The sequence below is a fragment of the Sorghum bicolor genome, chromosome 4 (assembly GCF_000003195.3).
Source record: "Sorghum bicolor cultivar BTx623 chromosome 4, Sorghum_bicolor_NCBIv3, whole genome shotgun sequence".
Classification (NCBI taxonomy): domain Eukaryota; kingdom Viridiplantae; phylum Streptophyta; class Magnoliopsida; order Poales; family Poaceae; genus Sorghum; species Sorghum bicolor.
This window is the reverse complement of record NC_012873.2, coordinates 8,523,257-8,550,833: the sequence shown is the minus strand read 5'-3', so window position 1 is coordinate 8,550,833 and position 27,577 is coordinate 8,523,257. Positions and strand designations below refer to the sequence as shown.

General features: G+C 42.1%; 3 protein-coding genes across 4 annotated transcripts; 1 reads left to right on the top strand and 2 right to left on the bottom strand.

Annotated features, from left to right (window-relative positions):
- On the bottom strand, positions 1,660-7,165 carry LOC8073784 (far upstream element-binding protein 2). The gene is made up of 7 exons (XM_002451756.2): positions 6,727-7,165; positions 6,102-6,211; positions 5,795-5,980; positions 5,617-5,712; positions 5,357-5,428; positions 4,947-5,063; positions 1,660-3,096 (listed from the first exon to the last, which is right to left on the bottom strand). Exons 1-7 carry the CDS (start codon positions 7,073-7,075, stop codon positions 1,960-1,962), a joined length of 2,067 nt encoding a protein of 688 aa, XP_002451801.1. The 5' UTR covers positions 7,076-7,165; the 3' UTR covers positions 1,660-1,959.
- Positions 10,597-20,819, top strand: LOC110434866 (serine/threonine protein phosphatase 2A 55 kDa regulatory subunit B beta isoform). Of its 2 annotated transcripts, none has more exons than XM_021459636.1 (14): positions 10,597-11,316; positions 13,682-13,785; positions 13,863-13,958; positions 15,183-15,302; positions 15,674-15,877; positions 16,057-16,148; positions 17,304-17,422; positions 18,193-18,316; positions 18,465-18,588; positions 19,106-19,174; positions 19,264-19,355; positions 19,457-19,534; positions 19,968-20,035; positions 20,160-20,819. In XM_021459636.1, the coding sequence occupies exons 1-14, from the start codon at positions 11,172-11,174 to the stop codon at positions 20,294-20,296; spliced, it is 1,572 nt and encodes a 523-aa protein (XP_021315311.1). In that variant the 5' UTR covers positions 10,597-11,171; the 3' UTR covers positions 20,297-20,819. The 2 variants fall into 2 exon arrangements, with proteins under 2 accessions (XP_021315311.1, XP_021315310.1); XM_021459635.1 differs by having other exon boundaries at positions 11,245-11,582.
- LOC8073783 (probable protein phosphatase 2C 12) lies at positions 23,812-26,816 on the bottom strand. The gene is made up of 3 exons (XM_002451755.2): positions 26,380-26,816; positions 24,778-25,267; positions 23,812-24,668 (listed from the first exon to the last, which is right to left on the bottom strand). Exons 1-3 carry the CDS (start codon positions 26,566-26,568, stop codon positions 24,202-24,204), a joined length of 1,146 nt encoding a protein of 381 aa, XP_002451800.1. The 5' UTR covers positions 26,569-26,816; the 3' UTR covers positions 23,812-24,201.

The following is a 27,577-nucleotide window of genomic DNA, read 5'->3' as shown; positions in this document are numbered from 1 at the left end:
TAGCAAGAGCTAAGAGTATGTCCTCTTTGACAACAATTTTTTTATAATTGGTTTTTCGTTGGTCTTTTTTGTCGCTTCCCTTTCTATTTTTGGATCCTTTCTATTTTTCTGGCGTGAATGTAATCTCTAGGTTTTGTATGGTTGTGTGTGACGTGTATTGTAGGGCTCTAGCCTCTTTCTTTCTTTTTAATATAATGAAGTGTAGGTCTCTCGTATTTTTAAGAAAAAACATTTTGGCTTTCTTAATATAAATAGTTGATATATATGTTAACAATGTGTTTATGTTAACTTTGTATACTAAGAGCATACCCCATACGTTGCTGCGAAAATTGTGGATTACGTAATATGATAATATGGACTATTCTTATTTGTTGTTGATGTGAATATTACAATTGCATATGCTAGTGATTTTTAATTGTATGTAATAGTGCATTGCGTTTTGCTTAGTGGATTTTAATTAAATGTGATAGTGCATTGCCTATGTGAATAGCTTGTATGCTTAAATAAATAGCTAGTGAGTTTTAAGGATTATAAGAGTTATGGCTGCTAGGCCTCCTTGCCCTTTCTTAAAAGACTAAGAATGTTGGTATTGCCGCTCTTTTTATTAACATTATTATACTAGTTAATCTACACTCAATGAGAGTATTCAATCATGAGTTCTCACATCTACGTTCTTTCGTTTATTTGTTTGTCTTATAAGTCATATTTTTTCTATCAGCTAGTTTTCTATCACAATAAATCAACAAATAATATTTTATTCAATTATGGCAGAGAGGCTGACTCATATTTCGAGATTCGAGTACAGCCATTGGTATTTAGACTCAGAGCAACTTCAAGAGCCTGACTAAAATTAGTAGTTAAATTATATTGTTTAGCCATTTGATAAAGTAGAAAACTTCTCAAAAAAAAAAGAGATCCACATACAGCCTTACTATTTTATAAAATCATATAGCTTGTATCAGTGGTTGGCTATATATGACCAACAAAAATTAAGAAATAGGCAACTTTCTATTTTACAAAACTGGATAGCACATCTGTTGAAGTCTATCTTTTGTTATGCAAATTCTAAAATAGCTTCCACGACAAGAATAGACAAGCTGTTGAAGTGTTGAAGTTACTCTAAGTACAACAATTAGACCCTGTTTAGTTCTCCTTGCTAAATTTTAGCTAGCTAAATATAGTCACTTTAGTAGCTAAAGTTTTAAACACATTGACTAAAAACAGCTAAAATAATTTAGTTCCATTAGTCACCTAAGAGTAGCTAAAATAATTTTAACTAGCTAAAATTTAACAAGAGGAACCAAAGGGAGCCTTAGTCAATTCTGTTGGCACGCAGACACGACCAATACTGTCGACGAGACGGTGACCCGGCACACACTAATGGTTTTAATTCCACAAAGGGCTCACGATCAACTATCGCCTTCTTTAATATACAATACGCAAAACCAAACCAAACTTTTTTCGTCCAAAAATAACGCCCAAAGAATTTTAATTTAAGTCTAGAGATTCAGAACAATCACCAGCAAAAACCAAAACCAAATTTTCATATAGATTAAACCATTTATGATCCGATTCTAAAGCAACATTAAAACCAAACTTTCATCCATAACCATCAACAGCATAGAAACCTCCGACAGCTGTACGGCCACACATAACAACTAAGGTAAAAGGAGGCTCACAATACATATAGATGGCAGGTATCTGTCCAGAACAAGCCGACAAGAGTAACCACACAAGCACATATATCACCAGTCCAAACATATGCACCAGCAACAAAAAACAGCAAAGTACTAATCAATAGCAAGGAAATAGATATTCATAGAGTCAAAACAACAGGCAAAAAAAGATATAACTTGTAGATGTGGACCCTAAACTAGGTGCGTAACATTAAGCAACAGTGCAGAGGAAACCACATAGCAGAGGCTTGAAAAATGTTTGCTCCCAACCAGCTGATGAATCTTAAGTTTCCGCAGATGTTTGGGCACCTCCACTGTTGTCAGGAGCTGGCGCAGCTGTTGTTGCAGGGGCAGCAGCAGGGGCAGCAGAGTGATCCTGGGATGCAGCAGCAGCTGTTGCTTCAGTAGAGTAGGCTGGAGGCTGCCCATAGTTTCCACTACCATAAGCATCCCCATAAGATTGTTGCTGACCATAGCCCGGGTGGCTTGAATGGGGTGCACCAGGGTAAGCTGGTGGTGCACCGTAAGCAGGTTGGCTGTAACCATACTGCCCGTAACCACCCTGAGCAGATCCAGGAGGTGGAGCCTGTCCATAAGGTGAAGATGCAGGAGGTTTCTGGCCCTGTGGAGAAGGCTGCCCATAAGCGCCCTGACCATATCCAGGCGGTTGGGTGCCATAGCCAGACTGGGGTGGTGGAGCACCATATCCAGATGGAGCTGAACCTTGAGTTGGGTAGCTTGCTGCAGCACTAGTAGGCGGTTGGCTGGCATAGCCAGGGTGGCTTGCAGCTGGGGTTGAAGATTGCTGCCCTGGAGATGCCTGACTGGCCCCACCAGGACCACCATAGCTGGCTGCAGACCCATCCTGGGTCGAGTTTGCAGCAGATCCATAGGCAGATGCACCATAGCCCTGCTGGTCATAACCAGTCTGCTGAGAGTATCCCTGCTGCTGCCCTTGGGTCTGGTAACCAGAGTAGCCATCATGTCCATATGCTTGCTGCCCACCACTCTGCTGAGTGTAGGTAGAATCATATCCTTGTGAAGCATACGTCGAAGGCTGGCCATAATTGTAGCTAGTGGCATCAGTAGAAGCAGCAGTTCCAGGGGCAGATTGTTGTTGTTGAGGTTGCTGCTGCTGGCTATAATAATCATACCCAGTACCAGGGGGGGTTGTATGAGATTGCTGGTTTTGAGACTGATCCCATCCAGTCTGATAGCCACCAGATGTTGGGGGATAACTACCATAAGGTTGCTGAGGTGCACCGTACTGTGGTGGTGCCCCAGGATAAGCCCCAGGCTGCATATAACCATAGCCAGGCTGCTGGGGTGGTGCAGAAGGCGGGCCCCAGTTTGACTGAGGACGAGGAGGACGATAGCCCTGCTGAGAATAGCCACCAGACATTGGATTCCTGGCACGATTCTGCAAAAATATAGTTTGCACATCTGTATATGTATACAACAAAAGGGCATAGAGCACAGAACAGAAAAAAAAAAGTAGCAGTGCAATAGCAGACATACAAAAGCACAAGACATATTGCAGATAAATTCCATAACCACCAAGAAAAATGGAAGGAGCAACTCACCGATCAAGATCGTCAAGCTAGCGATGCCCATCTACCGTTGCCCATGTGCAAAACTATGGGGGCTAATGAAGATTGGACAGCTAGACGAATATATACATATATATATGTTGAATAGCAATATCATGGAATAGGAGTTTCAATAGATGACCAAAGATATATATATGATAATAGAAAGGTGCTTCCACTACCATCTAAAAGATTCAATTTATTGCTAAATGGCAGGATATATAAAAAAACAGATAGGCTACTTTACTTTCAATATTATCCTCCAACAAGTTGAAAATTATTAAACAAAATGAAGCATCAAAGCCAACATTCAAATGATACTATTTAAGCACAAAAACAAGATTGGACAGCAACCTGCAGAGCCACAAGGTACATATAACAGAGATAACATCACATAAAATAGCTTCATGCAGGGTTTTCTGAATCCTTCTGTTGCAAAACAGTTTAACATACAATATGCAGGAATATTCCAAATTCCAAATAAAATTTATGCACAACATGGACTGTATTTGGATCCCAAATTTTAGCCTCTTTACGTATTTTTCCAGTAAAATCTTTTTTTAGTTGCACCATTACTGGCTTCTTTTCTGATTTATGCATAGTTTAGAGAATGTAACTCCTTGATTCTTGGGCTCAACTCTAAAACAAGTGTTGTGAATCAGAGGCAATAGTAAATGAGAATACAACTCAAAATCAACCACCAAGTTGTATAGGTGGCGATAGTGGATGAAAATGAAAACTTTGCCTCCATAATGATCATAAACATCAGACCTAAATACGTGCAACTAGAACAAAAGACCTAAATTGGAGTGCATGACCACCATAAACATCCGAACACCTGGGGACCTGGGGCTGTTTGGAGCATTTCTTCCTCACAAACAAGCCATGAATAAAGCAATGTATACATATCCATTGTGCTCCAGAGGAACAAGAGAAGCAGTTGAAAATTATGAAATGATACAGATGCCAGATACAGCATGTCAGATCACATAATCCATAAACCATGTTATAAGTGAAAACACTGTTCTATCCAGTATGACATTGGTATTAAACAGTAACAAACCTGCTCTCCAGGATAGTTTGCAGTCCTCCTGGCAAGCTAATGACACTAATTGGCTCTATATGGTGCAATAAATAAACAATAGCCACTGAGTAGAACAGGTGGCAACAAGGACTAGTTGGTTTTTACCCAAAATAGCATCATACATATTCCATATGACACGAACAACCATATGAATTTCAAATCAAGGCATGTCAAAACTTTAGCTGCAGTTTCTGTGGAAAACCAGTAAACAGGCCTACCACAGTAGGTAATAGAAAAAGTTAGTTTACAAGTAATTAACTTCGCCTTATTATATATATTTAAGTCATGAACCTTGCCCAAAACCATTAATAAGTTATATTCAGAAACAGGGAAGAAGACATAAAGCAATCTCCTTGCATGTTGAGGCTGTACCCATGAACAATATGTTTCAGACATTGGTTAGTGCAGCAGTGTAATCAATGTAGGGCAGCAAAGAAGCAAAAGAAACAAGATTTTCAAAAAGAACTGGCGAAAAATCATAAAACAAGATGATAAGCAGAATGAACCAGAAGCAACCTAAATAAGGCAGATAAAGCACAAGACGGCAAAGCAATTAGGGATATCATGAATATACAGAATAAGAGAAAAAAGGCGGACCTCACTGGTAACCTCAATCACCAGTTGCTTTGCAGATTCAATTTGTTCTGGAGTGCCATCAATATGCACAGTTCTTTCAGTTGAAGTATCACCAGCAGGCAGATGCAAAGGAATAACCTGCACAAGAATTTGGAAGGACAAGAATAACATTGTAACACAGATCAACAGCAAAACAAGTAGACAAACGATTTTGAGTATAAAAATGAAGAGCTTCAACCAAATGGAGTGTTTAAGGCAAAATATGAATGACAAACTCAAGGATGACAAAATATCAATCATAAGGAAGCAGCATTTAAATTTACTAGGCAAAGCAAAAACAAGCAGACGAACAGCCACAAGTGAACTTGATGTATCCTTATTTCTGATTGCAGCTAAGGTAAAACAGGAAGGTGGATAATAAGATCACAAACCTGAATACGAGCTCCAGTTTTCTGCTGCATCGACTTTATAGTCTCACCACCTTTCCCAATAACCAGTCCCACCTGAAAAAAAATAGATAAAAATCAGAAGCAGCGGAAAAAATAATATTGATGAGGCAATCACCATAATACTGACTGTTGATTGTTTGACAAATGGACACCCATGCGCATGTCAAAAACTTCGTAGCATGATAAAATGTATTTTTCATATGGTATGGCAAACCCTTGTCCAAATAGAACAGGGTGCATACCTTGTTATTAGCAATCTTCATCTGGAACGTCTCACCGCCAGGCTGTGGTGCATTGTATTTCCGGCCAGATCCACCACCAGATGACCCAGCATCAGCCTGGATTGCAAGATCAAACATTGTAACATGTACGAAAAAATGCAGAACTAAACAAAAAAGCTGCGAGCATAATGAATAATACCTCTGCCAGAACTTCTTTGATCAACTGTTCAGCTTTGCTTATCTGGTCAGGATTGCCAGAAAGCTCAACTGGCCTTGTCAGTGCACCAGGTTCAGCTTCATGGTCTCTTGTTACTTGAATCTTCGCTCCGGATTGAAGTTGGATATACCTAATAGTTTCGCCAGCTTTTCCAATAATAACACCAACCTACAGCAAGTCAACAACAATGCCCGTTGAAGGGAATACAAACATCACACTTCTGGATACACTTTCTTATTCTTATACAACTAAAGTCAGTGACAGAAAACGAACTGAACAAAAAGCTTACCCTTCCATTTGGAATTTCGATCTTTTTGCTTGTACCCTGATATCCACCATATGAGGAGTACTGCGGTGCGCTGCTCTGAGAAGATAATGGTGGGATAGAAGCTCCGTACCCTGATACAGAAACCACTAGAATTCTGATTCCATTTGGCAATTATTGGAATTCATGGCGATTATTCAAGTATGAACTATGAGAAATAACAGTTTAAATTTATGTGGACAACAACTCATGGTAAAGGAAGGGATGCATGTATAAACACAAAAGCAACAGCTTCACAATATGCTAACTGCACATATCAGACAGCGGATACAAACAGACAGTTGTATCTCGTTGTTATAATAAGATGATCACGACCTGTGAGCTCTCAAAAAAAATATTGGCATTCGTAACAATATAAGCGTGCTTCTAAATAGCTCACAGGTGACAGGTTCATTAAACATGAACCAGGTTTGAGCATCTGCCGCTCACGCACATTGATCTAAACGATCCATACTACAAATCGAATCGTAGCAAAGAAAACACCCCCAATCCTTGTGGACGAGAAGCCGAGTCCTCCACCACGAAGCACAGACAAACAGATCTACGCGACCAAGCATGGGCTCAACGACAAGTAAGTCCTGTAACTCACCACCACCAGCAGAGGAAGAGAAGCCGAGTCCTCCGCCGCCGATGCGGCCACCGCCACCGCCACCGCTGCCGCCCAGGGTGCCTCCTCCCCCGTAGCCGCCTACGTCATCGTCGCCGTTGTCGACGCGAGGGCGCTTGGCCTCTGCGGCGTTAAAGATCCGCGCGGCGATCTCCTGCGCGCGCTGCTTCGCGAGCTGGATCTCATCGGGTGGCGGCGGCACGCTGTTGTACGAAGGGGCGCCGCCAGCGGGCGGCGAGGCAGGCGGCGGGCCAGAGGAGAAGCCCGTGCGCCGCGGCGGCGGCGAGGGGTCGTCGTACTTCCGCTTGGAGGAGTAGTGGTCGTCGGCCATGGCGGAGGACGGGTTGCTAGGGTTTGGGCGGCGGCTGCGGGGAGCGTGGACGAAGGGATAAGACAGCCGAAAACCCTAGCAGAGTTCAAGGTGTCGATATTTGTAGAGCTCGCCCCTTGATTTTTATTTCTCCGAATTGCCACAGTATGGCACGATAGAGATTTCAGCCAGCACAACATAAGTCCTCGCTGGATAAAAATAAGTGAACATACTAAATCATAGGACTCTTCTTCTCGGATAAAAATTATGGTTAAAATATTGTTTATAAATTTATTATAAGAAAAAAATACTAAATGGACAGATAAACTCAAGCGAATATGTTCATAGTTAGACCGGACTAGACATGGAATGGAACCACTTAAGTCCTCGATTTACGGTTTGATTAGTCCAACCGATTGAATCACTAGTTTAATCTGGTCAAATAGAATAAAGAATTATACAAGAACACAACCGAAGTTGTGGCTTAGGCCTTATTTAGTTTCCAATTTTTTTATTCGAGATATTGTAGCACTTTTATTTTTATTTAGTAATTATTGTCCAATCATGGACTACCTAGGCTCAAAATATTCATCTCGTGATTTACATGCAAACTATGCAATTAGTTTTTGTTTTCGTCTATATTTAGTGCTGCATGCATGTGCCGCAAGATTCGATGTGACAAAAAATCTTGAAAAGATTTTTAGTTTTTGGGTTAGGCCTTGTTTAGTTCCAAAAAATTTGCAAAATAGGATTAGTACCACTTTTGTTTGTATTTGGCAAATATTATCCAATCATCAACTAACTAGACTCAAAAGAAGATGATGTGCCAAAGGTGGATGCACGTGAGGATGTTGAGCATGACCACAACACGGTGGTTGTGGAGGATTGCTCCACCTCATGGTCAAGTGAGGATGAAGATGATGGCTAGAGAGTGATGCTTCTACAAGCTCATCCACTTCATCACATTACTCCATGTCTCACGGTGACGGCAAGGTATCTATTGGAGGTGTGATTGTTGATTGTGATGATCCAAATTTTGAGCTTGTACGTAGACTCACCAAAGCTTTAAGAAATGAGATGGCTAAAACAAATAAATTAAAAAATGAAAACTCATTTCTAAAGACCACATGTGAACAACAAAAGCATCTACTTTATGTTACTACTTGTTCACATGAGGAGCTAAAATTGGTTCATGAGGAACTTTGTGTTGCTCATGACAACTTGGTAAAAGATCATGCTTTTCTCACTAAGAAGCTTTCTAATGAAGAAACTAAAACTAGTGAGAGCTCATCATTTGGGTCAAATGATCAATCATGTGATATTACTAACCCTTGTGATGTAGGAAAGAAGCATGTATCCACCTCTTGTGTTGATTTATTGTTTATGCCATGTTCTTCACATACAAATGCTTGTTCTACCTCTTTGTTTAGGCATTCATGTGCATAGTGCCCGTACCCACAACCCTCATAACAGGGTCTGATAACATTGCTTACTAAAGATGCGAGAGCACATTGTGTTGTTGTCGCAGTGCTAGCCACATTGGTTTGGTAGGTGCATAGTCAGGAATTATGGGAGGTGTCTGAATCACTTTAGCAGGCCTCTTGCATGTGTCAACATTCAAAGCATTTCTTTTTTTGCTTGGTAGTGATGGCCAAGCTCATTAGATCATTGAAATCTTAAGTGGCGAGTGGCATTTTGTCTTGCATCATCAGGAAAAGACTATTCATGAACTTTAGATAGTTCACTTCATCGATGAGAATATCATTGGGGGCATGTTGTACAAGGTAATTGAAGTGATTGGCATAGTTAAGCACACACATTCTTCCTCGAGTGAGATTGCAAAACTTAGTTGCCTTGATCGCCATGACTCCGCTGAGATGAATAAAGCTTAAAAGACCGCCTTGAATTGGGTGCATTCCAATCCGGTGTTCTCTAGCAAGCGGGGGCATGATGGGCGCCATAAGCCTATGGTGTCTTGATGTTGATGAATAGTGAAATTGATCTTTTCCTCACCCATGCATTAAATGAGGGTGAACTTTTTGCTCAATGGAGCGGAGTCAATGATCCGCATCTAAAGGATCACCGCCTCCCATGAATATAGGAGGCCGTGTCGAGGAAAGCATGATGACCTTGGGGATTGCGGCCCCTCCAACTTGGTCTCTTTGTTTTGCTTGAAAAGCATCCATCACATTGAGAATTCTCCCCATCATTTGCTCCTGGCATATCTAGCCTGCTACGTCCCGAGCTAGTATTTGCTCAAAGGGACATGAATCCCTTAGGTGGAGGTGGAGGATTGTTTTGTCCACCCTAGATTTCGAGGCTCTAATACTGACCATCCTGTCCAGGACACATCTCCTGTTAGATGTGTTATACAAAATGAGACATAATCGAGGTAGAATAATGCATCTATAGGAGATTAAAATTGAACATGCTAAAATAGATCATCGTATTCCACACCGTAATGCATTACAAACAAGGAATCACATAGGCCATAATTAAACACCAACTTAACATTACCATTCCAAGTCTCAACACATACGTAAACATAGTTCAAGGTACATGATATAAGTGCATTGTGCATATGCTGGAGACTAATGTGAGAAGTGAATTTTGTTTGCTCTATGCCAAAATCTATTTCTATCTACATTATTGTTGTTTGACTAATTGAGAAAGTAACTTTAAGGAGAATCCGCTCTATAAACTCTGCCAAAAGACTCATAATGTTAGCTGCCGAAAAGGTATGGGCAAGGTTGTTTGCTTGAGATGATTTGCCGATTTGTTAGCCATTTAGCAATGTTTTTCTTTCATAATAAATCAATGAAGAGTACTTTCAGTCATGACTTATCAGCCAAGCGAATAGGCTAGGCGTTCTAAGAGCAGCTCTAACAGTTTGCCATCCGGCTTTCTTGTCCTTAATTTTTTGGTAAAATAATAAAACTCTCTCTAATAATTTGGCGTGCGCGTGGCCTAGGAGCGCGCATGTGGAGTTTTCTGGGCCATCTAGTAAGCAGGAAGAAAGACATGGTTCCAAGTGAGAAAAATGCAAGAGAGAAAGATCTGGTGAAAAAAGAGCTTAAACACGTATAGAAAAAATCTAGGGTTCCTAATACAAATATAGGACCGTGTTGTAGAAGAAAATGTCGAGATTTCTTTTTATTAGATAGAAATATAGGAAACTCTTGGAGATGACTTCTTTTTTTCTCTCCTCATACTAATTTAAAAGTTGGTAAACACCATATTTGAAGGAACAAATATGAGAATCTCTTGAAGGTGATCTAACAAATCAAACACTTTCATAATAATCCTGGGTTGGCAAACACCATATTTGAAGGAACAAAATACAAGGATCTCTTGGAGATGCTCTAACAAATCAAAACACTTTCATAATAATTCTGGGCTCTTCTTTGCAAAAAGATTAATTACGAAAACGGATTCATACATTTCTTGAGGGTCCATACTAATTTAAAAGTTGACAAACACCATATTTGAAGGAACAAAATATGAGAATCTCTTGGAGATGCTCTAACAAATCAAACACTTTCATAATAACCCTGGGTTGGCAAACACCATATTTGAAGGAACAAAATATAAGGATCTCTTAGAGACGCTCTAACAAATCAAACACTTTCATAATAATCCTGGGCTCTTCTTTGCAAAAACATTAATTACGAAAACGGATTCATACATTTCTTGAGGGTCCAACATGGAAAATGTCCCCATCTCTCGGACAGGAACGGAAGAGGAAAAAAAAAAAGGGCGCAAACAAACCAGCACACGGGGGGCGCAAAAACGCCGGTCGACCGGCACGAACGGGATCGTCGACTCCCCTCCCCTTCTGACGCCCCCGCTCGCACGCTCCCCACATCATCCTCCTCGCCCGCAGGCCGCAGCAGCACGCGCTCCGCTCCCCACGCCGGCCGGCACGCCCGAGCCCCGTGTCGAGTCCCCCACCCCATCGATCCCCGCCGCGCCGCCCGCCCGCCTTTCCCCGCCATTCTTCTAGAACCTCCCCAGCTCTCGCGAGCCTACTCTCCCCAGCCCGAGATCCCTCCCCCACCGAGATCCCGCGCCGCCATGGTGTCGTGACGGCGGCGGAGGCGGAGGCGGAGGCGGCGCCATGGAGCGGGAGCCCATGTCCCCCGACGACCGCCCCGAGTCGTCTGCGGCTGCGGCGGCGCAGCAGCAGCCGCAGCCGCAGCCGCTGGAGTGGCGGTTCGCGCAGGTCTTCGGCGAGCGCGCCGCGGGAGAGGATGTGCAGGAAGGTAATAATAAATAAATACAACCCGCCGCGAGCCTCTGGGGCTCGGCCGAGTTCCGTCGCGCCCTCGCGAGATCTGGTCCGTCCGGTGGGTTCCGGAGAGGTTTAGCGGAGCCATGCGTTTCGTCGCCACGGGTGTCCGGGGATCGCCGGGGGTTTCTTGGGCTGGCCGGGCGGGCGGGCGGCGGCGAGCCAATGGGTCGTGGCAGGCTTTTACGGTGGCTTGGGTGTCGAAGCGTTTGGCTTGTTCGACTTGGTGGAAGTGCTATGGTCAGTGTCTTAACTGCGATTTACGACTGTTTACTGCCTACACCGCCCAGGTTTCTCTACTTGGGCAAACTGTGTCTCGTTCGAGTAACTACTTCTTGTGGTGGTCTTTGTCGTGTAATTTGGCTCCAACAGATTGGCACTCTGGTAGCTGTGCTTTGTATTTGGCAAATGTCTATATGCGTTGGGAGTTGCATTGAAGTTAGAATGCAGAATGGATTTATTGGAAATATTGCCGGTGTTATATAGGTATGCCAGTGGAGGGTCTGAAAGTTAAAACCTTTTTTTTTTTCATAATTTGTTGAGGACATGGGGTAGTTGATTTTGGTTTCCTCGAGATTTTCCTTAGCTCTTGGGATTATCAACAACAACAACAAAGCCTTTTTGACCTCTTGGGATTATCTGGCAGATAATTTATGAGGCCTTGTTTACTTCCACCCAAAATCCAAAAACTTTTCAAGATTCCCTGTCACATCGAATCTCTAGACACATGCATGAAGTATTAAATATAAACAAAAATAAAAACTAATTGCACAGTTTGGTCGAAATTTACGAGACGAATCTTTTGAGCCTAGTTAATCTATGATTGGACAATAATTACCGCAAACAAACGAAACTGCTACAGTGTCCCGAAAAAATTTCGGAAACGAACTAAACAAGGCCTCTGGCATCTGTCTACAGTAGTTCAATCTTTTCAAAACTCTTGTTTCTAGCTTGGGGCTGTCATTGCTTCTGAGCTGTATGCGTTCTGTAGTGTCCTTTCAAGATTGAGCTGCACCCTAACATTCTGAGCATTTCATATCTGGTAGGGTTCAGAAGTGTGCCAAGTCCAGAAACAATCCATCAGTTTGTCTGGCTTCCCCTGGCCATTTGCTATTATGCTATATAGGCATGTGTAGGATCGTGCAATATACTGCTTTTCATGTGGATTTTCAGTTTCTCTGTGGTTTTGTGTTGAAATGGTGTTTCTTCGATTAGTACTCATTTAGGAATAGTGAGGTATAGTTCTCTTAGATCTTGATTAGTGCCTGTTGTGGAATAGTGAGGCATATTTGTTTATATGCCCCTCAGATCTTTGCACTTTGTCCTGTACACATTTTTATGACTATGAAAAGGTTGATCAAGGTGTTTCCTTCTTTTCTTTCCCACCCTGAGCAACTCATCGATGTGCTGTGTTACAGGCTTGCAATGGCTACAGAAACATCAGTAACAACCAATTAGAAGGTGGACTTAATGGCATAGCCAATCTCTATTCATGAAACAAAGAAAGAAAAGCAAAGGAAAGAAAGAGAGAGAACAAGTGATTCAATCCCATGCCTGCCTATCCAGTTTGCTGCTTGCTCCTGAGCACGCACTGGAGGTACAAGGCCATGGGTACTCCTTGCTGTGTGTGAACCAACCGGCGGCCGGTGGACTATCCCACCCTCCTCTGCCTCCTTCCCCACTCAGTGACAAGCTCGACTTTGATGGCCGTGGCTTGAATTCGCTGTCTGAACTCTGAATTAGATTTTGGTGGCACTGGTCTTTGATCTGGCCACCAAGGTGCTTGATTTGGTGTCTAATGAAGACACAGGGAGGATATGAGCAAGGTTTGGGAGAAAGAGGTTGCTTGGAAAGCTTGCTTGTGTGGGTCAGCCGATTTGGTTTGCCTGGGCTAGATTGCATCAACTAGTCTAGCTACACATTACGATGTGTTTCCAAAGACTACCAATATAAAGGCAGTACCCTCTTCGAGATGCTTTTCACTACCGTGTTTCCAAAAATTGATCAATTATTGCAGGAGATTCACAAAAACAAATTGACGTTAATGAGATTAGATCTTAGGACCCCCATATTCCATTGTTTGGATACATAGTCCCAGCATGACCATTTTCCATATAAAATTAGCACAAAGTTAGACTATTTGGGCAGACAAGATTAGACGGTATTGAGGTTTATGACGATAATTAGTCATGGGCAAGAGTTGATGTAGTGTCCTTTTTCTAATAAACCCACTTCTATTTATTGTCTTGTTCATTTCACTTGTTATTTGTTGTGACAGCTTGATTTGTTTGCCAGCCAAATCAGTTTGTAATCTTGATCAGATATGCTACTTGTTTCAGTGGACATAATCTCTGCAATTGAGTTTGACAAATCCGGCAATCATCTTGCCACTGGAGATAGAGGTGGACGTGTGGTTTTGTTCGAAAGAACAGACATCAGTGATGTAAGTACTACACTATGTAAGTTCTGTATTTTTCCTTACTTAAATCTCTTGTGCCCATAGTGCTAATGTATGTGCAGAATGCTAGTCGAAGAGAACTTGAGAGGCAAGAATATCAGGCTGCTAGGCATCCTGAGTTCCGTTACAAGACCGAATTTCAGAGTCATGAACCTGAGGTACGTGGGTCTTAAAGTGGGGATAGTAACAATTTGTTCATGAATATCAATTGACTTCTTGTGTCTGAGCCATATCTAGCTTGGATTATTTTCGCAGGAATTGTGATGGAAAGGAAACATCAAATATTTCTGCATGCTTTATTATGTGTCAAATTTATATGAAAATCATTAGTCATGTGTGCAAATTTAAAAGGATCGATGAACTTGAATACATAATAAAGCTGGAGGAAATTGCATCATGAATTCATGTCCTTTCACTATGTTCTTTTCCATAGATTACTTGCTAGTTGCTACTAAGAAATGGGAATTTTTCTAGTTTTACATTCTAATTGCCAAGACTAATTTATCAAATGAGCTATTTGTTGCTTAGCAGTAAAACTCTAGCTCACTCGTACCATTTAAAAGCAAACAGTTACATAGTTAATTATGAAATATAGATGGTAGTCTAGAAAAACATTGCTTCCATGCAAGTTTTTCAATACATTATCCAGGAATAAGTGCCATTTTTAGAATGCTTGCATCGATCCATTTAACTTTTTGGCTACTAATTTGCACAGTAATAGTTCAGCCACATAAGATTAGTACTTTACTTTCAGCTTTGTTCTAAAAAATGGAAGTAATACTAGTATTTTTTTAGGAGCAGTATCTTCATTTTTCCGTTTATTATTTTCCGTAGCATTTTAGCATGACATCAATGACCAGTTTAGTGTATTACACTGTAACAACACTATTGTAAATCATTAATCTTATGCTCCCTCCGTTCCAAATTATAGATTACCTTAACTTTGTCCTATGTCAAACTTCTCTAACACTGACCGAGTTTGTAGGACAAATATATACTAGCATCTACAATACCAAATAAATGCACTATCAAGAGTCAAGACAAATTTCATGGTGGATTTGATGAAACTAATTTGATTTTGTATGTGTTGGTCCATTTTTTCAATAAACTTGGTCAAAGTTAGAGAAGTTTGACTTAGGCCAGAGCTAAAGTGACTTATAATTTGAAATGTAGGGGTAGTTTGGAGTTTGTATCCAAGGTTTCTAATGACACTTTTGGGGAGAGAGTACGAACTCTGAAAAATATAGTGCAGATTAGATTACCAGAAAAGACAATATAAAACCATACATAGTCCAAATGACACTCCAAGTGAAGCTATAGTAGTATACTGGAATATGTCAAATTGTGAATCTCTTATTCTGACTTCTGTGCAATTCATGTAGTTTGACTACCTAAAAAGTTTGGAAATCGAAGAGAAGATTAACAAGATCAAGTGGTGCCAAACAGCCAACAATGCACTCTTTCTCTTGTCTACAAATGACAAAACAATCAAGTATTGGAAGGTATGCATAAAAGAGGTTGTTCATTGGTTTACTTTCATATGTTGACAACTTCATAGCTCATCTATTGTCTAGACTAGACCTGTTATACCTTGGTGTTAAGGTGTTGTATCCATTATATAGTCCAAAACATATTCATAGCACCTTAATGCAGGTTTACATATTTTTCCCAGTCTTACTCCTGAGAAGGAATATATTCATGAACTTATCTTTAAGCAAGTGTTTTGTATCCTTATCTTTACAAACACAATCAAATTATGCTTTATCTTTTTCACAGCTCGTTCAGTGGTATTGCTTGTGTTTTTAGACTTTCTCATTATTTGCAAGTGAGCATGATTACGTAATGGTGTCCATGGTGCTTTGGTATTCTATAGGTTCAAGAGAAAAAAGTGAAACGTGTTTCAGTGATGAATTTGGATACCTCCCAAAGTTCAGACAATGGTTCAACTTCAAGTCCAGGTACCAGTAGTTGCAGGGCTCTTCTCCCAAATGGTGGATGCTCAGAAAAGATGTACACTCCGAACAACAATTTGTCGTTTCCTCCAGGAGGATGTGCTTCGCTGCGTTTGCCTGTGGTGGTAGTACTTAAACCCACTTCATCCATCATGTCTAGTGTTGTACAACATGATGAGTTAGCATTGCTTGCATGTACAATACAATAGTTTTTTCCCCTTATGATAGAGAAGTAGACATTCTTCTAACAGACTATAGATAACATCAGTGACAGTATGAATAGTTTCCTTTACTGTTTATGCAGGTTACGGGCCAAGAATTTAATCATGTCGCGAGATGCCGACGTGTATATGCCCATGCTCATGACTACCATATTAATTCCATTTCAAATAATAGGTTAGTTTCCTTCATGATATTACGGATGTCTAATCAAATCTGCAAAAAATATGCTCTTGTTGTACTGAAACAAATGTTCAGTTTCCTTGTCTCATCTTCCTTCATATTGTTTATGTTATCTTACAATAGTGTCTTATTGGATTTGTTTTTAAGTGCATACTTTTTTTTGACATATTTGCCTTGATCTCTCAGTTCAAACATAATCATACAAGTTAAAACACTATCTAACCAGTGTCAAACTGGGAAAAACGGAATCAGTGACTTCCAAAGGTTGGTTTGCTTAAAAGACTCCTGACACAATTGAACCTGGATGGACCAATTAGGCAGTTTTTTCATGAAATTAGTGGACTGTAGGATTTGGAAAAACACCAGCAAAGTATAGAGCAAATGTAGGTGGAGTTTCCTAGCCTTTTGGGTCCAGCACTGTCTGGTGGCCACCTGCTGCAAAACAGTGATTCAGTGGAGAGCTAATCCTTGGATCCCCATGACCCTACAGCAGCTGATTCACATCTTCCTCTTTCATCTAGTGTTCCCAGTGTCTGCTGCAGACTCCAATGTAAATAGTAATAGCGGTTGCTTGAGCTGCATATCCACTTCATGGTTCATCTGTTTCCATCGAGTCATCCCCATATCAAGATTTTTAGCTTGTTTTATTTCATATTTTGTGTATTTCCCAAAAGATTCTTCTATTGCCCAAAAAATATCATGGTTTATCCTGGTTTCATAGGAGGTAAGCTGCATGTGCAGTGTGCATGGTTTTTGAGGCATTGTGGTGTCCAGTGGTGCTCTGGGTACACTATGCTAGGCTAGGCAATATGGCATCCGTGGTGCCTGATGTACGCCTCAACTCCTTGGCGACGACTCAAAAACCATGGTAGTGTGTAAAACCTGTATGGTGGCAACAGTGTTTTTCACCTTCTAGTAGGAAATGTGGTCTATGACTTTATGCAACATAAAGGCTTTGAATTAGATAAAACAAAAGAAGCTTAATTTTTTTTCATTATAAATAAGAAGTTACTGCTCTTAAGGGTATTACAAATTACTATATGTTTTTTTGAATGAGTTAATGTGGTTGAGTTTTTTTGGGAACTTATATTTTACTGCTTGGGTTTATTAATATGATGATACCGTTTCCTCACTTTGTTTTGTTCACAGTGACGGAGAAACATTCATATCAGCAGATGATCTGAGAATAAACCTTTGGAATTTAGAAATTAGCAACCAGAGCTTTAACATTGTTGACATGAAACCTGCAAACATGGAGGATCTAACTGGTAATCTTTTTCAGTCTGATAACTAGTTATGCTGTGCAGTGAGCTTCCTGTTTCTTGTAAACATTACATTATACATGCAAATGTTATCAGATTAGGTTGATTCAGTCTAGTAGCTTGATGCTGTGGAGTTCTTGAAATAGTAGAGTTGGATGCATTGCAAGATATAGGCAGGACTTGTGCCTTTTACCCTGCAAACTGCCACGTGCAGGTGTTATATGGTATGCAAGTTCTGGGGCTGATCATGTAAAACATCTTCAACATCTCTGCAGCCTTCCAATATGGTTGGAATAGCAACTTGCATCACATCTACCTACATTAACTCCTATTTGGGTGTGGCGCAAATGATGGACAGTGTTGAATGGAGTTGCTTCAGGAACACAGTTCCTATTCTCTAAACCTAGCAACTTTGTACCTATCAGTCAATTACTTCTCAGCTGTATGTTAATAATATGCTACCTAGCAATTCCTTCTCAGAAGTATAGATTTTGTAGCTGCCAACAGGTGAGAAATTCATAAACATAGTAGTTGCTTTATGGAAAAAACAAGATTAGATAACACAAAACAACCTGCATTAGGTTTTAATGTGCAAAAACAAAACTAATACAATTTGCAGATGTGACTGCAAAATTTGTTTGTTGACTGGTTGTGAGACACTTTGGCTGTTGGTTAATAGATCTTTGTAGGTGTTCATTTATTCTCATGTAATTCCTGTTGGTTCCGTACTTGTTATGTGGCAACACCCATTACATTATAATTCTGTGAAATTTCAGAGGTGATTACTTGTGCGGAGTTCCATCCAACTCACTGTAATACACTAGCATATAGTAGCTCAAAGGGTACTATCAGGCTTATTGATCTGCGGCAGTCAGCACTGTGTGACAACCATGCTAAACTGTTAGTAATTCCCCTTGAACTTCTTCAGTAACATTATCATTGATTAGAAGGCAATGCTTAAATTTTATCATTTCTAATAGCTACAAACATTTTAAGTTCATCTATTGGTCATGGTATATATCTGATTTAACTGGGGCATCTTGTTCAGATTTGAAGAACATGAAGCACCAGGATCAAGATCCTTTTTTACAGAGATAATAGCATCAGTTTCGGATATAAAGTTTGCAAGGGATGGAAGACACATTCTTAGTCGTGATTATATGACACTCAAGGTTTGCAACAGACCTATCTGTCCCGTTTGCTGAATGTCTACTTCTTTTACTCTCTGTATTATTTGTGCACGAGGTGGCTAAAAACATCAATTTTATTACCAGAAAAACACATGTCAAAATGTTCTTCATCTTTCTCTATCCAGGTCTTGAGGCATTGAGTTCATCTTTCAATATTATATATAAGCTGTGTGTGACATCATTGAGTTATGTAATGGACATGGTCTGATTCTAATTTTTTGAAGCACACTTAACATCAATATAATTTTGCTCCACTGGTCCAAATGGCATTTTGTGTTTTTTTTCGATGTTGACCCATTGACTGGCTACAAAGTAATATGCATCTTACTCAGACCCCTAGTGATTAAAATTCAGACGCTCCTCCCATATTATTGATCTGTCAGATATTTAAATATTTTACCTTGGAATTTGAGGATCGAGGAACTTTTTGCGCCCTGCCTTCCGTGATAAAGATGTTTGTCTACTAGAGATATTTTTATTTAACTGTTTGTTTCTTCAGTTGTGGGATCTAAACATGGATTCAGGCCCAGTTGCAACTTTTCAAGTTCATGAATACTTACGTCCTAAGGTGAAGTTTCTTATCATCTGAATGAGAATGAAAGAGCCATATCAATATCTGCTGTAATCTGATACTGTGGTTAACATCATGTTTTGCAGCTTTGTGATTTATACGATAATGATTCAATTTTCGACAAATTTGAATGTTGTCTCAGTGGTGATGGACTCCGTGTTGCAACTGGTTCTTATAGGTATATCCTTATTGTCGCATTATGAGCTGCAAGAATTGCTAGCTGTTGGTTTATTTAACACTTCTCTATGTTAACTCTTTCTTGTGGCATTGTAATTGCAGTAATTTGTTTCGCGTTTTTGGTTGTTCTCCTGAAAGTACGGAGGCATCAACTTTGGAAGCCAGCAGAAATCCCATGAGGTCTGTCAATGCTGGGATTATCATTAATGTGTATGTTGTTTAGTGGGTTTAGGTTATACTCTACCTGAATATAGACTATTTCAATATAATTCATAAGGCCCTTGCTCCTCAATTAACTAATTTGCCACTCCAAGTGAGCTCAGTATTTAAGGCAACAATAACAACAACGAAGCCTTTTACGTTTTTTTCCTACTTATGGAGTTACGTACCAAAAAAAGAACACCTCACTTATGATGAGCATCTTATGTCAAAGTTGTTTGGGCCACCAAACATTCAAGATTCAATTCAATATAGGTGACCCGTGACCATGTATTTGTAGGTAACAAAACATGATATCAACACCAATCCATCATGCACTCTACTTGCAAATTATTTTTCCATGCTCGGCTAAACTTCTATTATTTAATTATTGGAATCGTGGAAACCCATACAGGAGACAGGTTGTTAATCCAGCAAGGCCTGCACGGACTCTGACTTCTTTGACCCGTGCTGTGAGGAGAGGTCAGTAGCTCTCTCTGCGCTGCCAGTCTTGAATTTATTTGTTTCTGTACATGGACCAGACCATGCTCTCCTAGTTTAAAGTTCTAACTGCATTTGGTCCTGATCAATTAAACTCATGGTGCAGGTGGAGAAAATACAAGCATTGAGGCCAATGGAAACTCTTATGATCTCTCAACAAAACTGCTCCATCTTGCGTGGCACCCAACCGAGAACTCCATCGCGTGTGCTGCCGCAAATAGCTTGTACATGTATTATGCATAGGGGAAAGTGCTAGAGAAAATTGGTAGTTTTTTGTTTGCTTGCTCGATGTGAAAGGCCATGTTCAAGGATTCAGGTGCAGGAAAATTGTTCTCAATTCGATGGCTGGGGCCGAAAAGCAAGCAGTCGGTGATGGTCCGCAAGATTAGTCCTGGTACAAGTTACTGCCATACGCCCATACTTGACTGGACTTCCTCCCTGGGATTCCTTGGTAAATGTGAAGTACGTGTTCTGATAATACGACGAAGCTTCTGCACCCCCCAAGATATGATGATGACTATAGCTGCCTTGTAGCGAAATTGGCAAGCAGTAAGAAGATTGACAACGACGACAGCAGCTGATGCTAATTTCACCAAAGGTCACAGGAATTTTATCTGCTCACATATCACAAAAAGGCTGTAAGATCCCCCTTTTTTCTTTTGCGACATGTAATGCAAACTAGTCTCAGGGCTAACCATCATCAGTTGTCATGAACTCTGATCAATGAGCATATATATATATATATATATTACTTTCATCATAGCTATTGTAGTTTTCCTACGCAGCTGCTGTTGTATTCATCATTAGATAAGTTTATTACCAGTGCCCTGGTTGTGTGATTCGCTGTAGCGTGGCTCTTCGATTGAATCTTGATTCTGTGTGCAAAGATGGTGCGATGATGAGCGCTTGCTGGTATCCCAATTCCCAGCGAAGCTTGCTTGGTAGCCGTAGCACATCTGTGATGCGTGTCATGCAGTAGCTGACCACAAGAAGCAAAGGCATGTCAACTGACGAGGTCGACGAGGTGCGCATGAATGAATTCTGAACATCTGGGCTTTCCAGAAACAAGGTCAACTATTCAAATTGTCCTGTCCAGGTCCAGGGCCAGGGCCAGGAGACTGCAAGCTCTCATCTGAGGGAGGTAGCAGACGTATGTATTGGGCAATCAACAAGACTGCACGTTTGGTCTGCACCTAGCCCAGGCCTGATCGGTATCATGCCTCTCACTCTCACGGCACGTTACCGGGACCAATTCCTAGTTTAGACCTTGTTTAGATGTGAATTTTTTTTAGATTTCGCTACTGTAGCTTGTTTGTGGTAAATATTGTCCAATTATAGACTAACTAGGGTCAAAAAAATTCGTCCCGCGATTTACAGACAAACTGCATGATTAGTTTTTATTTTCGTCTATATTTAATGCTCTATGCATATGCCGCAAGATTCTATGTGACAGAAAATTTTGAAAACTTTTTGGTTTTCGGGGGTGAACTAGTTTACATCAAAAACTTTTTTCGATTTGTATACTGTAGCACTTTGGTTTGTATTTAAGGTTTGTTTGATTGTCCTTGCTAAATTTTAGTCAACTAAACTTTAGTTACTTTAGTACCTCAAGTTCCAAACACACTGACTAAAAAAGAGCCAAAATAGTTGTCTCACCAGTCACTCAATAGTAGCTAAAATAACTTTAATTGGCTAAAATTTAGCAAGAGAAACCAAACAGAGCTTTAGTAGCTATTGTCCAATTATAGACTAACTAGATTCAAAAGATTAATCCCACAAATTACATAGTTTTTTTATCTATATTTGATGCTCTATACATGTGCCGCAAGATTCGATGTGACAGGAAATTTTAAATAGTTTTTGTTTTTTTGGACTAAACAAGGCTTATCTGCAAGTTGATGCGCGTCTATATGGCACGCGCTGGCGAATTGGGGGAATTTGAGCTCCAATTTCGCCAGTTGCCATCTCGTTTAGGTTTTGCCGCTGCCGGTCAGCAATTAACCGCTGAGGGCTGAGGAGTGAGGATAAACTTGTTTTGACCGTGTGGTGGTCCCGGCCCCGGAGTGTGGGTGGGATGGGAATGGGATTCCAGAGGAAACCACGAGATGCGTGGGCGCGCGGCTGACCTTGACATGCATGATGCATCCGGGTATCGCTTTTTTCAATCAGTGCTTATCGCTAGTGGCGGTGGTAAATACGCACTATTAATGGATCATGAACTGATGAGTGCAGCTTAGTGGTTTAGTTTTGGTATGGTGAAACATATCTGTCCGGGCCACCTATTCAAAGGCATGCTGAAAAATGACGTGCCCATTAACAAATATAAGAGGTAGAAACCTGGCCAATCTCAAGATCCAAATAGCTAGAATGTGGATGTATGTATGTTCATAATAATAATAATAATATAAATGAGCATACGTGGAATGAATGAAATAATGGATCCTGATGACATCTTTTATGAATTTACAACAAGACTACCTCGGCAGGGCGGTAGCAAAGCTGATGTGAGCCTATTCGCTTATAAATATAAGTTGTATTTTTTCTTTTTCTATCAGCTAACAATATTTTTCTCTCATAATAAATCAGCGAACAATATTTTTAGCTATGACTTGGCGAATTGCAGAACCACGGTTTGTTGTAACCAAACTGCGTGCTTCTAGAAGCTAGGCGCCCCTCGGTTGACAGATGGACAGACCGGCAACACCTACCACAGCATCGTCAAGGTGATTAGCACGCAGTTGGGTTGATTTCCCCATCATTCACCTCAAATGAACAAAAGTGACATTTTGGAGGTGTTGACTCAAGTGAACCATTTCTAACTTTACACTCCGTACTACTAGTAAACTAAAGTTGTTTTTGACAGCGATACGGTCTTCAAAACAAAACTTTAACTTCTTACTTTAGAAAACAAATATATTCATACGGTTTCATATTTAGGCCTTGTTTAGTTTCAAATTTTTTTAGAAAATCGACACTGTAGCATTTTCGTTTGTATTTGACAAATATTATTCAATTATAGACTAACTAGGCTCAAAAAATTTGTCTCGTCAATTCCGACCAAACTGTGCAATTAGTTTTTATTTTCGTTTATATTTAATACTCCATGCATGCGTCTAAAGATTCGATGTGACGGGGAATCTGAAAAATTTTGTAAAATTTTTTGGAAACTAAACAAGGCCAATTCAAACTCAACAACCTTAAAAGTTATTAATGATTTATATTCTCAATGTTTGGCTCAAACTTCTCCAAAATGACTTGAATTACTAGTAAGGGGGGATATGACAAATTGGTTTCTGTGTGCTTGAGTTTAGAGAATTTTCATTTGAAACGAGATGGACTAGATCTTTAAGATGATTAGCTTTTAGGCATTGATTTTTTTTCTGTGTATTATGAATATTATAAAAAGGAAAAGAAGATATACTTGCTTTGAAGACCACATCGGTGCCCAAATGTCAGTTATTCGGCTAGATTCAAGATCGGAAGCCGCGTCCCCCCTCCTCTCAAGGGACACGACATATTGTATTTTGATAAAACCTTCAAAGTTAATACCTTTTTTTTTCAACATAATTTCCCCAGAATATCTCATCATTTCATAGACAAGCACGTCGAAATATGAGTCAGATCGTATAACTTTATATACCTGTATACTTGTTATTTCACCAAATGGCAATCAAAATATACCAGATTTGACTTTTGAAAAAAAAAACAAAAGACGCGCTGTACTTTAAATTTTAAACGCAGGGAGTAACATTTACATATATATCGACAAAAAAAAGGGCACTTGGACCGGTAACTCTTCTTTTAACTGGTAATTTTTTTACATGCCACACAGAGTACAAACGGCGTTCCTGCCAGCCATTCGCTTGCTCCGACACCATACCATTACCATGCATGGTATCACTGCTGATCAACAGTCAAAACTGAGAAATTACCCGCCTTTTTCTCTCCTCATCTCCTTTGTCGTAAAAACACTAGACCTTATACTAATTAACACTATGTTACAGCACTTAATTACACTCCCGGTACACTAAAACAGCCGTTTGCGGCACACCAGTAGAGCAAGAACGCCGCCGGACACGGACGGACGCGACGAGGCTACGCCGGCGTGCTTGTTCGCCGGAGCAAGCTTCGTCTTCCCCGGCTAGCAGCTAGCGGGCGTGCGGAGGTCTCGCGGCGGCCGCCTTGGCCTTGGCGGCGGCGACGCTGCTGGCCCAGTCGTGCTGGTCCCTTAGGAAGAGGCAGACGGCGGAGCAGTCGTCGACGCGGGACGCCGGGTACCTGGTCCGCCACCGCTGCGCCGCGGCCTCGGCGACGGCCTTGGACGCGTGCTGCTTCCGCGGGGTGGCGCAGACGATGGACACCACCTCCTCGTTGCTCAGCACGTCCCACACGCCGTCCGTGGCCAGGATGATGAACAGGTCCCCCGGCGCCACGCGGCGGTGCGTCACCTCGGGCTCCGACACCACGCCGTGCCGCTTCAGCCTGTAGTCGCCCAGCGACCGCGCCATGGCCAGCCCCGGGCAGTCCTCGTCCGGCAGCCACACCCGCAGCACCGACGGCTCGTCCTTGAGCGCGAACACCCGGCCGTTGCAGCGCTTGATCCGCTCAGCCTCCTCTGCAGACCACGGATATATATATATATATATACATACATACGATTCAATCATCCATGGATCCATCTTTCCATCGACAAGAAGGTCGTTAATTATAGGACAGGCACTCACGAGGCACGTTGGGCTTCTGGTCAGTGGTGAGCTGCACGGCCTTGAGGTATCCGGTGTCGGACATGGTAGCCAGCACGGCCCTGGAGTCACCGAGGTTGGCGACGATGAGGTCTTTCCCCTGCTTGATGGCGCACACGGCGGTGGTGCCGCTGAAGTTGCAGTCGACGTTGGCCTGCAGCTTGAGCTCCTTGTCCATGGCCTGGAACGCGTTGGCGCAGGCCTCCCGCCACTCCTCCAGCAGCTGCGCAGCTGGAGCCGGCGACGACCGCCCGCTGCCGTCCGTGGACGACGCCGCCGACGAGGCCACGGGCGACGCGTCGCTGAAGACCGCCGCGTCGTCGTCGTCCTCGGAGGAGCCCAAGAGGAGCGCGTTCCGGTGGCTCAGGATCATGAACGGCAGGTAGTCCCTCACCAGCTTGCTGATGTACTGCCCGCACCGCCCGTGCCCGTCGAACACGCCGCAGAACACGCCGTCCTCCATGCCGAATCCCTGGACAGAACGACAAAGTGCACGGTGGACGTCAGAATCGATCGATCGTCGTCGTCGTCGTTCGGTCTGATTAGATGCATGCATTCGGATTGCATTGACTGTATATGTAGCAACAACAAGCTGGTGATGATTATCAAATGATAGCATCAGAGATTATCGTTGACAAATTGAGCCCAACCACAAAGCGAACCTATTCAGTAATTGCTGTCAGCAAAATAGCAAAGGGAGGGCAAGGATGCTATCCACCGACGGCGTCCGTACGACGTTGACGGAGTTGAAATTCCGGGTTGTTTCGCCGTCGTACTAGCAAATCAAAACAGCAGGGAAAATACGTACGCGGAAGAAACTCGTTTCCGTGGTTTGAAACAGGAATCATCACGATTTTTTTCCACCCACTTCTGCTGTGTGGTGAATTGGGTTGTGGCTGCTGATGCAGTATGTACTGGTGGACGGTGGCGGTAATTCAGAGGACAGTTCCTGGAATTTCTTGACCTCCCAGTCCCAGGTCAAGCGCCTGTCAAGGACCGCAGCGTACCCAAGAGGAAAAACCAGAAGAAAACCAGGGGTTTTTCTTTGCAAAAGGATGGTTCTACTCCCGTACAGTTGATTGATTGATCCATGATTATACGGAACAGTGGAGTACAGTCGGTGGATAAATGTTTTGTAACCAGAGAATACAAATATCTGTACCAGTACAGATCTACCAGCTAGCTCTGTGGCAAAACGTCAAAATAAACAGATGGATAAATGAATATAAGTGAAAAAAACTGAGAAATCTAGAGAATTCAGCATCAAGAGCACCGTAGCAGTCGACCCAGAATTCCAAAACTATTGGTGCAAATGGGTGGCTAAAGCAAAGAAGACAAGGAATTGGACAAAATCATTCATTCTTTTGTTTTTACTAGGACAATAACGATGATGAAATAAACGTGTGAACTGGTTGCGCATGCGTGCAGTGCAGAGGAACAGAAGAGGAGCCGCGCAACGCAAGTAGCGTCAGCCGTCGGTCGTCAGGCGACGGCAACCGGAAGAGTGTGGGACGGAGCAACCGCGGCACCGCTGCGGCGGTAAGCAGAGCGAGGAGTGGAGTGGAGCTGCGAGCGAGCGCGAACCTGGCAGAGGATGACGGCGTCCTGGTTGGGCCCTTTCTTGCCCTTCTGCGAGAAGAGGGAGGCCACCTTCCGGCCATGGCCGTCCCCGTCCGGTCCGCCGCCGCCGCCCTGCTCGTCCATCACGTACACCACGTTCTCGTCCGAGTCCTCCTCCTGCTGCACGCGCTTCGACGACGCGCAGATCCCCATGGCGACCGACCGACCGACCGACCCGCCTCTTCCTTCTCCCCTCCCTTCCTTCGCCTTGCCTTGGCGGGAGATCGAGCAACAGAGCAACGGAAGCTGTGGTGGTGGCAGATGGCAGAGGCAGGCAGCGGACGCTCTCAATCAAGCTCAACGATGGCGGGCGGCGAATCGCGGGGAGAGAGGCATCAGGGCAGGGGTGGGTGGGTGGAAATGGGGGCAGGGCTGGTCCGCACTGAGCCGCACCCGGATGCGCCGCGGCTTTTTAAACAAACAAATAGCGCAGAATAGTGGATGGATTCCGCGGTAGTTTTTGTGGGTGACGACCAAGTTTTTGGCGCGTTTATTAATCATCTTTTGCCTGCCCCAGTGAAACCCGTCCCACGGGGCCGCCCGGGAGCCGGCCGGGCTCTGACTCTTTTTTTTTTTTATTATTATTATTATTATTTTTATTATTATTATTTTTTGCTTCTGTTTTTAATTTTAGTTCCATAATAATTACGGACAAAATGACACTCTGTTTCGACGCTTGCTTGATTAATGGGGGGCCGCGGAAGAAACAAACCCAAAAAGAAAAAAAAAATGCTGTACGGTGGATTGGGAGGCCGGCGTCGGCATTCGTGACGCCATGCATCAGGGCCGGCTGGCCGGTGCTTGACAGCTAGGCACGCGTAGCCAACTACGTTTGTACATACGGCGTACGTACGGGCATCCTCAGCAGCATATGTAGGCACGTTGACTTTGCTTCTTTATTATTTATATTATATTATATTATATTATATATAATAATAGGCGGGGTTGATCTACTCCTACAATATTATACGTAATATATATATATATATATATACACACAACAATAATAGGATTGCATGCTGTGACTAAGGCCTTGTTTAGTTCCGAAAACATTTCGGATTTCGGTACTGTAGCATTTTCGTTTGTTTGTGATAAATATTATCTAATTATAGACTAACTAGGATTAAAAGATTCGTCTCGCGAATTCCAGCTAAACTGTGTA